This window comes from Filicampus tigris, chromosome 9 (assembly GCF_054856515.1).
Source record: "Filicampus tigris isolate MCC_2025a chromosome 9, RoL_Ftig_1.0, whole genome shotgun sequence".
In the NCBI taxonomy this organism is placed as follows: Eukaryota; Metazoa; Chordata; class Actinopteri; order Syngnathiformes; family Syngnathidae; genus Filicampus; species Filicampus tigris.
Window position 1 is genome coordinate 21345448 of NC_141225.1, and position 14861 is coordinate 21360308.

General features: G+C 41.2%; 2 protein-coding genes across 4 annotated transcripts in view; one reads left to right on the plus strand and one right to left on the minus strand.

Moving 5' to 3' along the window:
- Positions 1-2911, plus strand: part of pdzrn3b (PDZ domain containing RING finger 3b) — a 74835-nt gene extending 71924 nt beyond the window's left edge. For both annotated transcript variants that reach the window (XM_086041492.1, XM_086041493.1), the window contains one exon: positions 637-2911. In XM_086041492.1, the coding sequence (XP_085897618.1) occupies positions 637-2130 (1494 nt within the window). In that variant the 3' untranslated portion in view covers positions 2131-2911. The remainder of the gene's footprint in view (positions 1-636) is intronic.
- A 6310-nt stretch (positions 2912-9221) lies between these two features.
- ppp4r2b (protein phosphatase 4, regulatory subunit 2b) lies at positions 9222-14487 on the minus strand. 2 transcript variants are annotated; one of them, XM_086041752.1, is made up of 9 exons: positions 14324-14487; positions 13650-13731; positions 13387-13557; positions 12712-12805; positions 12595-12632; positions 12438-12512; positions 12198-12344; positions 11823-12112; positions 9222-10708 (listed from the first exon to the last, which is right to left on the minus strand). In XM_086041752.1, the coding sequence occupies exons 1-9, from the start codon at positions 14355-14357 to the stop codon at positions 10314-10316; spliced, it is 1326 nt and encodes a 441-aa protein (XP_085897878.1). In that variant the 5' UTR covers positions 14358-14487; the 3' UTR covers positions 9222-10313. The 2 variants fall into 2 exon arrangements, with proteins under 2 accessions (XP_085897878.1, XP_085897879.1); XM_086041753.1 differs by lacking the exon at positions 14324-14487 and adding an exon at positions 14164-14239.
- Positions 14488-14861: the final 374 nt, after the last annotated feature.

Here is a 14861-nt window from a genome sequence, read left to right on the forward strand (position 1 = left end):
TGATCTACTGTACTTTGCTTTGCCAGAGCCAACCCTGCTGATGGTCCAGATGTTCAATTGTCAACTGAAAAGTCGTTTGTCTTTACTCACAATACATAATGATAGTTTATTGACTTTTCTGATTGTATTACATTTTGGGAATGCTGTGTGCAGGTTTATCTCTCTGTCTGCCTGCCCACATGGGTGACAAGCACAAAAATAAACAGACAGTTTTGGATTTTCATTACATTGTTAATACACGTCGCAACATGTGCCAAGAACTAGTGATGGGAAAATGAAGCTTCATGAAGCATTTGTGATATTTTTTGACGCCTCGAGATGGTGGTCTTGGTTTAAAGATAAAGGCTAGGCTTAAATTTCCACTGCATCTTTAAACCAAGAGTGCAAACTACAGGAGTAAACAATTATTTATTTATTATTTATTTGATTATTATTATTATTATTATTATTAATGATATTTGCGCTGAGGGGTCAATTGGTGATTGTAAAATGACAATTAAGTGCATTGAGCTTATCTTAAAATGGAAGCAAAGTTTTAGTTGTAGTCATCAACATTTAAAAAACATTGTGTTCTTGAAGCATGGTGTTTCAGTTCTACATTTGTCCCAACTAATGCCAAAGTCTGTTTTGTTGCAGAAAAAGCATGAGGAAGATGGAGTCACCACTGACACGGCCACGCTTCTTTCCAATCACCACGAAAAGGACAGCGGAGTTGGCCGTACCGACGAGAGCACACGCAACGATGAGAGTTCGGAACACGAGAACATCGCTGATGACCATACAACAGCATCCAACACACTGAGCAGCTACCGAAAACTGACCTACAGCCAGGACACCCTCGGCAGTACTGACCTGCCTTTCAGCAGCGAGTCCTTCATCTCCGCAGACTACGCCGACACCGACTTTCTCAGTATCCCCGCGGATGAATGCGAGCGCTTCAGAGAACTCCTGGAGCTCAAGTGCCTAATGAGGAATGGAGGAATTCAGGGCTTGTGTAGCCAAGGTGGCGGGGCAGAAGGCCAAGACCAAGAAGTTGTGGACAAAGAGCTGGAGCTGCTCAATGAAGAGCTGCGTAGCATCGAGCTGGAGTGCCTTAATATCGTGCGTGCCCACAAGATGCAGCAGCTTCGGGAGCAGTGCCGCGAATCCTGGATGCTCCACAACAGTGGCTTCCGCAACTACAATACTAGCATAGATGCGCGTCGCCATGAGCTGTCAGACATTACGGAGATGCCGGAGAAATCGGACAAAGACAGCTCCAGTGCCTACAACACCGGCGAGAGCTGCCGCAGCACCCCTCTTACGTTGGAGCTTTCTCCAGACAACTCTCTGCGCCGTGGGCCAGAGAGCCAAGCTGGGCCGTCAAGCTCCGATGGAAGGGCGCTGAAATCTCTCCTGTCCCCTCTCCAAGAAGTTTGTGACCCCGGTAGGAGCAAAGCGGTATCAAAGGATCCGGATTCCCTGCAGGGTGAAAGCAAGGAGAGGAAACCGGGAGAGTCCGGCAAACCAGCCAGGAGCTTTGCTCAGCCACGCTCGCCTTACAAGCATGCACACATCCCCGCCCACGCCCAGCACTACCAGAGCTACATGCAGTTGATCCAGCAGAAATCCGCTGTTGAGTATGCCCAAAGTCAGATGAGCCTGGTCAGTATGTGTCGGGACCCAAGTGAGCTGGGCCACAAGATGGAGTGGAAGGTTAAGGTACGCAGCGATGGTACCCGCTATATTACCAAGCGGCCCATTCGGGACAAGCTGCTGAGGGAGCGCGCCCTGCGCATCCACGAGGAGCGCAGCGGCATGACCACGGACGACGACGCCATTAGCGAGCTGAAGATGGGCCGCTACTGGAGCAAGGAAGAGAGGAAGCAGCACGCCGTCCGTTCCAAGGAGCAGAGGCAACGTCGCGAGTTCATGAAGCAAAGCCGGGCCGATTGCCTGAAGGAGCAAGTCAGCCCGGAGGACAAAAAGGAGCCCAACATTATTGAACTCAGCAACAAAAAGATGATGAAAAAGAGAAATAAGAAAATATTCGACAACTGGATGACCATTCAGGAACTGCTGACCCATGGTACCAAGTCACCAGATGGCACTAAAGTTTACACCTCACTCTTGTCTGTGACCACAGTCTAAGTGTTGCTCTCGATTCTACCAGAGGACAAATGAGAGGGTGGTGGGTGAACTGTAAATACGACTCTACCAGTTGAGGTAGAGATGTCTGCCTCGTTCAATGTGGCAAACTGTAGTAAATAGGAGAGAAGACTGTTTTATGGAGAGTTTCCACGGGATTGGTTCAGTGACTGTTTGATTGGGCTAGATTTGTCCATGGCTTGAAACTTTTACCAAATTAATACAGTTACTTTTTCTACCTTTGTGCTTGCTCTTTTGGATAATCTTGGAAGCATACTTTTTATTGGATGTATGAAATGTGCCATACATAAACAGCCAGCATTTACACTATTTTACGATATTTTGTTCTTAATATAACTGTTTATAACGTTTTTATCAGTATTCTGCTTTGCATACTCTTCTTTTACGGAAACGAGTGTTTGTTTGTTTTTCCTGCAAAGTATAAAGCATAATCCTTTTCAAAAGGTCTTTTGTAAATAAATGTTTGCAGAAAATGTCAAAGTTTTAAATGTAATTTCCTTATAAAGATGCTGATTCCCCAAAGTTATTACCATCAGCGACATCTGTTACATAATGCAGAGCTCATTATACCATTTATGTGCCGATGTTTAGAAAAAAGGCATTTCATATATAATTATGTTTGTGTTTAAGCACACTTTATAGTCGCTTTTGCTCTCTTAGGTCGTTATGTACTAAAGTCAATAACAGCTTAGTAAATCCTTAGTTTGTCACAAAATTTGACATCCTGTAAAATGACAGAAATAAATTATTGTTTTATATATGATCAGCAGACTTGGTTGGGATTGTTTGTTAGAATTGTCCAATATTCTTATACTCAGAACTAAAATAAAACACACAATGAACCACTTACAAAATGTATGTTAGGACCGGCCTGTGTCAAATATACTGTAGTTGTGTTTTCATGGTTTTTGTCTTAGGTTTGGTGGTCATAGCACATAAGTGGAATGCGGAGGAAACGGTTAAGAATTTGGCAACAGGTAATAACTTTCAGTTTTCCTCACCCAGTTGCAGATGGAGCATATGAAAGTAGAATACATAGAGTATACTGTATATACAGTACTGTATGTACTATAAATAATTTCAAATCTTATTTTGCATTTCATTTAATGGAAAATAACTCATGTTTTTTTTATCTGAATTCCATCAGTGTGATGGACCTTGGACACTCAGTCCCATTTGAGTCTTTAATTAGCAGCTATGTGCCTTATTACTGATGACAATGACATTAAAACCAAATTAATGCTTTTGTCGTTTAGTTAGAGTGCAATTTTGACTACATCCTCATTAATATTTAACGATTTTGCTAAATTGCTGGCTGTACAACACTCCATGTGTTCCACTCATATAATTTACATGGAGATGCCACCATGCATTATACGTTCCTCGTGACTTACTTGAAATTCACAAACTACACACTATACTGTATGAGTTATTCAAAAGAGCACATCCAAAATTTTGTATAACTGTAAAAGCACTGCCTCCTGTTGTGTAGAAGTTGTCAAGGCTTTCAGTTGATCAATTAATCTCTCATCTCTATGTGTGAATCTGCATCACTTAAAAACCTGATCCAGTGTAATGAATAAGTATTTGTTTGATCCAGTGTCAAGCCTTTAGATTTATGGCCAAACCTTTGTACACACAATAAAATTAGTGATAACGCTTGGTGACTTAATTCTGATAATAATTCTGAGGCTTTCTGAACACCGTCACATACTTTGGGGAAATGAGTCTACTGCACATGTAACATTGAAAATCTGCAGTGACAGCACTGAGCAGTTGCAGGATGAAGATTAGCCGAAGTAAAACAGAATACATGCATGTATTAGAGGGTTGGGCTACAGGGAGAAGAGAAAGCAAGGGTTGATGACTTGAAATCGTGTCAACGGGCCAGAGCAATGGTGAGTGTGGCAAGGAGGTGAAAAATTGCATACAAGCAGATCGGAACGGGTGGAGGTGTTACAATCGAATTTAGTGTAGTGACTTGAGATAGACTTTTTAATCGCTGCCTGTGACCTTCCCTAGCTGAACGCTCCACCCCTTTTCCTATCTATTGCACGTGCACTTAGTTTAGACTACGGTAGTTAAGAATAAGCTTGGTACAAATCGTCAACATTGGTTAGGCTATGTCAAGCCCTGTGTGGGCATGATTGAGACAGTATCTGAATATTACAATGAAGCATTTTGGACGGGTTGGACATTCTTCCGCATCTGTGTGGTTAATGAGGCTCCATGGCCGTGTGGCGATCTTTCAGGTATCATTCTGGTAATGCTGGGAAAATGAAGCTTCAAATTTGCTTCATGAACCAGTTGTTGTATTTTGGATGGCACTGTTGGTTTGAAAAAATGATTTAAGAAATGGCAAGTCAATGTGCTTTCAACCCAATGTTGAACATAGAGTGCCATCTACAGGAGTCAAAAAATACAACAACTGGTTTATGAAGAAAATCTGAAGTTTCGTTTTCCCATCACTACATGCTGGTATTCATCTCATGTGATATTAAACCTGTTAGACTTTGGCCCGCAGTCCTCCGCCTAGTCATTCAGAGTATAGAGAGCATCAAAGACAAAAAGCGCCTGCAGATGTTTGGACAGAACTTCACAGAGGAAAGTGAAAGATGTATTACATGACAGAAGAGTCTCTGCTAGGATGAAGGGAAGGGTTTATACGACCATGGTGAGGCCGGTCATGATGTACGACTCAGAGACAGTGACACTGAAGAGCTGAGTGAAGGCAGAGATGTTAAGGTTCTCTCTACAAGTGACCAGGTTTGATAGGATTCGAAATTAGCTCGTCAGAGCAACAGAAGGGCAATGAGGATGGTGCTGCCAGGCAGCTGCATGACGAGAAGACCTCCGGGAATGTTGATTTCGGAATTGAGCATTTATATCAACCCCTGTTTGATATGTCTCTTTAAAAGTCATCATAAGAACTGGCTGCATTGCAGCCGCCTCATCCATTAACAGATAAGAAGGTGGATAGTCTGCTACTGCCGACTGGGATGCTATTTCACCGAGGAGATTGAAGGTACCTCATCAATCTAGTACATTTTACATGGCTAGAGACTCGGCATACTGCCTTTTTTTGATTAATGAACACGAACTACTTGATAAAGCACTATTTTTGCACATTGGTCCAAAGGGAGACTAAGCAGAGGTACCATGACTAAGGAAAACATTCACATTCGTTTAATGCTACCTAAAACAATGTCAAGTACCCCGGTTCATCAATGCACGTTGGTGCTGCATTTCATTGTTATTTTTGAGCCATACATCACTGATTGTTGTGAAATCAAAACATCTTAGAAAAAGTCTCCAAAGATAAACAGTCTAAGAATTCACACTGCAGTTATTAGGATGCGTGACACGTTTGGAAAATGCGAAAATAGACGGTTACCGCTAGATAGACGGACGAAAATCCACTTTCGTTTATGATTAATCCATCCATTTACCGTTTATCGTCTACAAAATGGGCGTCCATCATAGGTGGACAGGTGGACCGGTCCATCACATAGGCAGTGTGCCCAGCACTGCTACACAGTACATATGTGACACACGTCATCTTGAACATATGTCTATGAATTAGCACACGGAGGAAAAGCTTTCCCAAATCATGTGTGTTTCTCTCTGGTGTGGCCAAACAATCCATTATGATCATCATAAAACATCCAAGGAGCCCAGCTCCTCAGCTGCAGGCTCCTCGTACACAATATATCCACACACCAGTCACCAATATCACCACATGTACACTCAGCTGGGGTAATTGCACCTTTATTAGTCTCACGTTCACACTTTTTACAACCCGGCGCAAAGACCAGATCATATCTCTCCTAATGGCCTCTAAAAGCATCGGGCTGTTATAAACAAGCCCCTTCAGTGCCATTACACAGAGTGGTTGTGGGGAGGGGCTCACCAGGGCACCATGTTGAGTAAAATGAATAATTGCACTTCATTAGTGTGTGGTAAACCTTACTTAAAAACTACAACCTAACCATTGGTAATATATCATTTCGTTAATTTCTGCAGTATATGACCAGACTATATTTGGCACTAATACAAATTTGCAGCGATGAAGCTCTCAGCGAAACAGGAATTGTGTGTATTGTTCTGACATCAAATTGAGTTTAGATTTCCAGTTGTTGGGCAGGTTTTGTTTTGTTTGTCATCACCACTTGATTGACATGTACATTATACAATTTTCCTTTGTTTTTTTTCAAGGTCAGTGTGAGTAGCGTCATTGTGATTGTCAACTCACAAAACTTTGTTACAGTTTGTACTGTCTTTGTCGTGACAAGGTCTCCTTTTGCCACTTTTTCCTGCATAGTGCCAGCAGAGAAATTAATAAAAGTTATTTGTTGTATTTACAATTATTATATGTGAATTGCCCAAATACTCATGGGCACTCGCCATAGAATGGTTGTAAACCCTAAATTGCAAATGCCATTTCAAACCATTTAAATTACAACTGCTTTGTGGTGGTGATGTATCAAGGCAAAATCATAAAATTCCAAATGGAGCCAAAATTAGCTTAATGGATGGATTCTGTGATACGCATTGGAATACTTGGAATAGAGGTACTGTATTCTGTAGGCATCAAATATATTCCTGCATAATTTTTCACAGTTGAACAGCCTCGCAGCACACATATTATCCCCAATCAGAATCATCACCACACAATGTGCAAAGTCTTTGAAATTCTCTACCTGAGTATATTTGATGTGAGATGCATGAAGCCAAACTGGAGGGGGAAAATAATTGACGCTGACACAAATACTAACCAAAGAAGTCTTCCACTTTCTGTCTCTTCCCAGTAATGATGACACTGTGGCAGAAAAGTGAAAATTCAAACAGCAGCTGAGGTCAGATCTTGCTGAGCCTGTCACCACTTTTGAGTGCTATAGAAATGTCAGGATAATTGAATTTCAATTTCAGATAAAGTGGTACAGGTTTTTTTTTTATCTATAAAATCACAAAAACAAAGCAGTACCTCATTCATTTTCAGTACATTTTAATGTATTATTAGCCTACCATCGTCAGTTTCAAATTATTTCAGTGGCCATTTTCTGTTTTTCTTCCTTTAACCAGAGGCGTGCCAACTAATTTGTCTAGGTGTGTAGGAGTAGAACTGATATCTGTGGTTTTGAAGCGTATGAATGCGTTTGCAACCTCAACCCAACACTCACAGAATCCATCCGGCTGATTGGGATTTGAATTGTGAAGAAAATGTTTGTCAACTCCCCTTTCATTCACAGGCCACATGCTTTGGAGATGTGGGCATAGGAGCTAGAGCCCGGGTTCATGTTGCGGACGGAACTGGATGGAACTGAAAAGAGCATGATGTCTTGTTTGTGCTTTTTCAGGCTTTTCAAGGAAGCTCCTTTGGAAGCATAGTGAATGTGTGTCACAACATTCCCAAGCAGAGGAGCGCTGTTTGCATTCTGATTTTGATTACAGGTCGTGCTTCTTGGTCTGGTTTGGAAACGACACAGCGTCCTCTATTGGATGACACAGAGAATAACCTGTCTGAAAGAACAATTCCAAACCTGTGTCATCTCACCACTGATTTGAACTATGAGAACAGTGTGCACTTAAATCATAAGAAAACACTCCTATTATGATGACATTTATTTTAATCATGTCAGCATATCCAGTGCCCAAGTTCACACTTACGGTATGTCCCAAAACAGTCAACATGATTTGTTATACCCTCTCAGTGACCTTGAGTCCATTTTCAAGTTCTCTTTTTGAGAAAGAAAGAAGATCAATGGAAGGCCTGATAAAAAATGAAAAAAAAGAAGGTTGTAAGAAGGGGACCCATCAAATGAAAGTTTGGTCCAAAGTTCGTTTGGTGTCAAGCTGGTTTTAATATAACCCTGACTTGTATTGGTATCCCTGGAGACAAGGACCCTATGTTCAAACAGTAGCTTGTATTCATATTTTTACTCGTGTTTCCTCAGAGGGCAAATAAGGTTATTCTTCACTTGGACAAAGGGCCATTATGTTGTGAATTTGAATCCTCTACAGTCAGCAAAATGGTCGTATGGGTTTCTTATAGAGCGGTTTGCTAAACAAACATCCCCTCCAAACTGATGTGAGACAGCAACTTAGCAGCAGTACCAATGCGGCCAGAAAGGCAAAAGAAAAAAATAGTTGAATTGTTTCCGATGTCATTTTGTTGACTTGCAAGTTCAAAGTTGAGATATGAGCATTGTTCATTATGTTGGCCAGTTGACTCAACTCACTTCTCAATAGCAGCACTTTGGCAGATAGTGAACCCCCCCCCTTATATATAAAGAGCCTTTGATACGTTTGGTGCTCCCGATTGAAGTTAAATCCACATGAAACTAAGACAATTACACTTTGTGCATTTAATGCAACAATACCTTTCAATACATTTCAGTCCACTCGCACCTATCGTTGCACTGAGTTAACCTTTAACCTTTCGTTGCATAGAATGACTATAATTAGCTCTGTACTATTGAAGTTTTGGTATTATGAATCCCGTTTTAAGTCGAGGTCATTTGATTGGCTGCTGCATGCATGGAGGAGGAGCATTTCATTGATGCCATGTGACTAAGTGCAGTATTACGGATGACTATTTTTTCACATTAAACACGTTTCAATTTTTTAGTTTTTTTCGGGGCTAAAGCTGGAATGAATTAGTGACAATTCCATTCATTTTAATGGGAAAAGATCATTTGTGTGATTTGAGTAAGAGCATGGCCATGGAATGAATTTAATTCATATCTCAAGGTACCACTGTGTAAGTGATGCCCATTATTAAGTGGCACAGCTGTCATTGTGCTTGTAGGACAATGTATTTTACAGCGAGTATACACTAGGTGGAATAGGTGTGTTTTTGGAGAACTTCATTATTAAAATATCTTTTGACACCACTCCTGGAACTTTTTTAAAACAAATATAAAAGTGAAAATCATTGCTGGTTGCACAGTGTTTATCTGTGAAAATGCAATGTATAAGTAAATTAGTTTACGCATATTCACTATATTTCTGTATTGATGAAGCAAAGGGGAACAATAATATACTGTACAATAAATATAAGTTGGACCAACACATACAAATGTTAACATTTATTGCTGTTTCTGAATACCCCATTTGAAAGCAAAAGCATTCAGAGTATACACAGAAATTATACAATTATATATGGTTTCACAAAGGCAGTGAACACATACTGTATTACAATCTACAAAAATCTACTTTACAGAAATTTAAAATCCTAAATATCAAAAAGTATAGCTGCAGAAGTAGGTGGAGAACTGCAACCAGTGACTGCTTTGAAATCAGTCGGTGAAACGAATGTGACATCACAATACAAAGAAAGCAGACGTCATCTTTGTACTTACAGCTGGCTTTGGAAACTACAACCGGCAGACAAAAAAAAAATCCAAACATAACCAATAGGATTGAAATTATCATATAAATAATGGTGGCTTTATGCCTCCACGTGCCATTTTCCAGAGGACGCCTCTGCATCGTAGCATTGTGACCGTATAATCCTGTGAGATTGGTAGTGTATCAAGCAAAAATTAGGTTTCACTCATGGCACGGACTGTGACAATATCCTCATTCACAAGGATGGAGAAGTAAATAAAAAAAAAAAAAAAAAAAACATGTTCCCTTCAGCCTGGTGTCCAAACAGGATAGAAGTGGTGGGGGATTGGGATCAGGTTAATGCGCAACTCTAGCACCTTCAAGGTGTGCTTCGCAATGAAAAACACTAACTGCGATAGTTGACTCCAGTAGTCTGGTGCTTGTGGCTTCAAGGAGACACAACATATTAATCCCGCCTCAAATGGAATGAGTGGCATCAAAAAGAAAATGACCATCACAGCCCACCAAACATTCCAACGAACACACACAAAAAAAAAAATCCAACAGTGAAGAAGCCCGCCAAAACCAAATCTAGCAAAAGGAAAAAAAAAAAAAAAAAAAAAGATCAATAACATATTCCAGTTAAAAAAAAAAAAAAAGTTCAATTAATAGTTTGATCACATCAATGCCAGGTAGCCATTTTGGAGGAGCGTCCAAAAGCGGACGAGGTGTTTGTGTATGAGGTGAAGTTATCCTCATTCCCAGTGACAGTCAAGCTGGATTCAAGGACAAGCTGGTTTGTGGTGTCACATGACTGCAGGGTGGGGGTTTTCAGTCTAGTCCTGCTCCATGGGCTCGTCGGTGATTGCCATGTCCACACTGGCGCTTTCCATGGCGCCCTGTGTGGGTGGCTCATTCGTACTACTGGATGGAGTGGGTGAAACATCTTCAGGGGCCCCTTCTACACTCTCGTCTATGCTACAACTGCTACTATTGCTGCTGCTGCTGCTGCTGCTGCTGCTACAGCTGCTGCTGCTGACTGGGTCACTGTGACTCTCCTCACTGTCTGCGCTGGTCTCTGGACTTGTGGCAACAGAAGCCGATGCCGGCTGCTCGGTCTGATCCATGTTGCTGACGTCATGCTGCGATTCGCACGGCACCTCCCTTTCGGCCTGATCTTCATCCGGGCCCGAGTCTGGACATGTTTCGGCCTGAGTGCTGCTTGTTGGCTCTGTAACACGGAGTAGGACAATGTGAAGTCATGTACTTTTCAGTCCTCAAATCACTCTGTGCCAAAGACGCATTTGTATGTACTTGTGTCCAGTCCATATAGCATTCATGACTATGTAATAATCTCATTTAAAATAAAGGAATTAGGCACGAACCGAACTGAAATTCATGGCCAAAGCCAAAAATGAGAAAACCATGGCCAAAAAAACCACAAAAACCAAACGAAATAATACCGTAAATAAATAAAAATCATTTTAAAAATTACACGGTTGCAGTCGCGAAGTGTCACATAGTCACCAGATTATTAAATCCACTAATGTGTGCAAATAAGAACTTTACTCAACATTGGATTTGTAGGACAACGCGCACATAAACCGTGACAGTTGATGACACTGCATCGTTACTGTCCTAACGCTTGTCGGAATACGGCATACGTACATACATATAGGGTGAATGGTAGCATATGACACTATGCAGGCTCCAAGAATAAACAATTTTATTTGTCAAGGAAAATAGGCCTAGCTCCAACATGACAACTAACGCGCATAAATTCCAGACATCCATTATGCTTTTTCTTCCCTCATCCTTTCATTGATCACGCTAAAATATTAAACCACTTCTCAAAACAGCGCAACTTCACACTGTACGTCATGAGTGACGTCATTTGCCTATAATTTAATCGCAATTTGACGCGCGCTTTCATAAATTACTTCCGGGAATTCTCCACACACGCTTCGATACCTTGACACAATTTGTCCCATCACTAGTGTCGACTTATTTTTTCATACAATACAATCATTAAATGAACTTGTTAGAAGAAACACATTTCCGTGTGCGCCCCTCCATAAATGGTAAAGTCGCTTTCTTTCTTCAGTGGTCCACAATTGTGAGAGTATTTTGTAAAATTATGCCACAGAAAATATTGATTCTGAAAGAAAATGCAAGGTTTTCCCAAATGTGTTGGCTTATACTCAAATACAGAATCTTAAATTGTGAAAATGATTGGCTTAAAGTCGAACACAAGCCATATACTGGTCAACCTTTGAGTTTTTGTGCAATATTTGGTCAACCTCCAAACTGTATGACGTGCCATGTAAAATTCAGGACACACCAACCTTGGTCTTCAACAGCTGTAGCACTGCAAGAGGCTTCCTTGAAACTGACTTTCTCCTCTTCCTCTTGGACCATGGCTTCTGCTTCTTTTGAGAGGCAAGTGGCATTTGAAGGCTTTGGCGTTTCTACTTCTTGCTCTTCTTCTTCATCCTCGTCATCTTCATCCTCCTCCTCCTCCTCGCCAAACTTAAGTCTCTTCACCTCCAGCTGCTCAGATTCCATGTCCTCTTCTGTGTCTGAGTGTTTGTTCTTGACCGAATTCCCCAGGCTATCTCCCGAGGCCGAAACCTCGCTAAAATAAAAGGTTAGACAGTATTGTGGATTTATTCCTTCCGACCGAGGAGCGAGGAAGTTGTATTGCACATATTCTGACATACCTTCCGGATATATCTTTAACACTTTCTTGGTCTGATTTGAGGTCTTTGTTTTCTGTGCTGTCAGGCAGGCCATTAGCTGCAAGGGAGTTGGCTAGAGATAACTTTGGTCGGTTGAGTGGCCGTGGAGTTCCCGGACCATTCACTTTTCTAAAAATACCAAAAGGATAGGAATACAATGCCATTGACTACGTGATTATGATATGTTAAAACGGCGGTAACTATACTAGACTTTAGCCCAACCTCTCTGTGAAGGAAGATGTGTTTCCAGGAAGCATTACTCCATTCATTCTATTGACAGCGCTGCATCCGTTTTTTCTGCAAGCAAGTGGGCAACGCTAAAGTCACAACGGTTAGGTTTCACAACATGTATATAAGGTGTTTGGATGACTATTCTTACTCTGATGTTGGATGAACACAGCTCACCACCATTACGTTCTAGATGAAAATAAAAGTAAATGAGTTAGATCAAGTTTCCAGTTAAGACATAAAAGTAATTCACACGCTCATCACTGACCTTCTCCACACCTCTAAGAAATTTATCCGTTCCTCTGTAGTTCTTCCTGGGTTCTGTGAGTAACTCACACAAGCGTTGTATAGTGAAGGGAATTCTGAAATGAGGAAAACAGTGGATAACAACCTTCCTATTCATGCTAAAAACAAAAAAACTACGTTCAGTCGTCCAGGTCTTCTGAGTTTAGGATTACGCCACCAAAAGACTATTCCGGGAAGTGCATCAAAGATGCAGCGGCGGATAACGAGCACAGCGATCACCCCAAAGCAAATTTTAGAGAGTGCAACTCCATAATGCTTTTGTCCACAATTATACAGTTTTAACTTTGTGTAAATTAGCTTTGTGAAACAAATAAAGATACAGTAGATAGACAAATTTTAAGTCCCATGTCCACCATTATTAAGACTACTAAAAAGTGTCATCTTGTCACTTTATTCTGCCATGCAGCTGGGGCTCATAAATCCACAAGGTTAAATTAAATTTGAAAAGGTTCAAACTAAAGTATTATCAAAACAACCAGTCAAGTCGCAGCCTTTGCGATTAGCGAATAACATTTTGTCAATTAATCATTTAGCCCGAAACATATTGCTCCATCTTGTGATCGGATCGGTTTATTTAAACTCGCTGATCGCCCCCAAAAATCTGAAATGTGTAAAGCCTAATTAAAAGGTGACCTACCCATTATATCCTTCAACAATCTTCAAGATTCTCTCTTTCATATCTTCAAATGGAATTGATTCCACATTGGGATTGGCAGGGCCTCTTTGCTCAGGAGCTGAGGCTCTGAAATCATCCATGACCTTTTCTAATTTAAAAAGAAAGTAGTTCTTAAACTGAGACCATTGGACCCTATTAGGAAACATGAAAAAGTAGCTTTAGACACTGGTGACAAAGCAGAACAAGCACGTTGTATAACAGCGAGGCTTGTAATGTTCCTTTACATGGTTTCTCCAGTCTTGGCGATGTGACATAAAAACTGCTCCAATATAGGACATGGCTCCCTTTTCGTTTTCTTCTCAAAGTCTGGAAGAGGAAATGGGACAATTGAGTAAATAAGTGTACTGTACATGTGCGTCACAAAACAGCCTGAGGAAAATGCCCTTCAATAGCCTGTGATAACTAATTACTAATTCATCCATAGGTAATATCGAACTGCTTGGGTGTCCAACTACAACCGTTTCCTTCAGTGGTGGTTATGTACTGTAGTAAGTCAATGAATCATAATTCAAGATAGCTCAGTAGATTAAGTTAAATGCTCTAACAGCGTAGCCGGCAAACTAGTAGCCAGACTCACAGTAGCCATCGACATTATTGAATAACTTCATCTTGGCTTCTTCTTTCATTTATTAAGCGAACAAGCCCTGACCTGCCGGGAGAAAAAGCATTCGAGCTTAAGTGTGATCTAAACGAAAAATATGACAGTGAGCTTTCCCGAGTAGTCGGCAGAGAACGAACCATTTCCGTGGAACAGCTTCAAATGTTAGCTAGTGACGAGCAGCGGCTAGCCAACGACATTAGCCTGTGCGCTCCAATCACTTGGTCGTTCAGCGATATGAACATCACGCGAGCACACGGAGAAGAAAGCACCACAATATCCTCCATACACCGAACGAACCTCTGAGCGCCTCTTGAAGCGAGTCAATTTCCATCACGCCGTTGCCGTCTGTCAGTCCAGTGGATGTGAGAAGCAGACTGGCAGCGAGCTGCTAGTGCTAACTGCTAAGCTAACATCGAGCAGGCGAAGGAGGAGGGAGCATATTAATATGGCGCCGTGAGGTCAGACTGCCTGGAAACCACACAGTGGAAGGCAACAGTACGAAAAAATAAAATCCTAATAACAAAAGAGTGCTGTTATGCTCATGTACGTGAAATAACCAACAACGCATCTATGAATTACATAATGTACACGAGTTCATCAAATTAATTAATACATTTACATTTGTTGTACTCAATGAACTAACTACATCAGTAGTATCCCATTTTAACCCATCTATCCATTTTCTCTACCACACAGGCATGCTTGACTGTATCCCGGCTGACTTTGGGCATCGTTTAGGATGGATGCAAGCACACACAGGTAGAACATGCAAACCTCACGAGGTTCCGAGGAGCCGAGGTTCAAACCCATGACCTCAAAACTGTGATGCAGATGT

Excerpts from the sequence above, each read along its gene's own strand:
- ppp4r2b (XM_086041752.1), bottom strand. The coding sequence starts at position 14,357 with ATGGAAATTGACTCGCTTCAAGAGGCGCTCAGAG. Across the intron at positions 13,732-14,323 it reads GCTTCAAGAGGCGCTCAGAG|ACTTTGAGAAGAAAACGAAA; the intron begins GTTCGTTCGGTG and ends TTCCTCTTCCAG. Across the intron at positions 12,806-13,386 it reads ATTGTTGAAGGATATAATGG|AATTCCCTTCACTATACAAC; the intron begins GTAGGTCACCTT and ends TCCTCATTTCAG.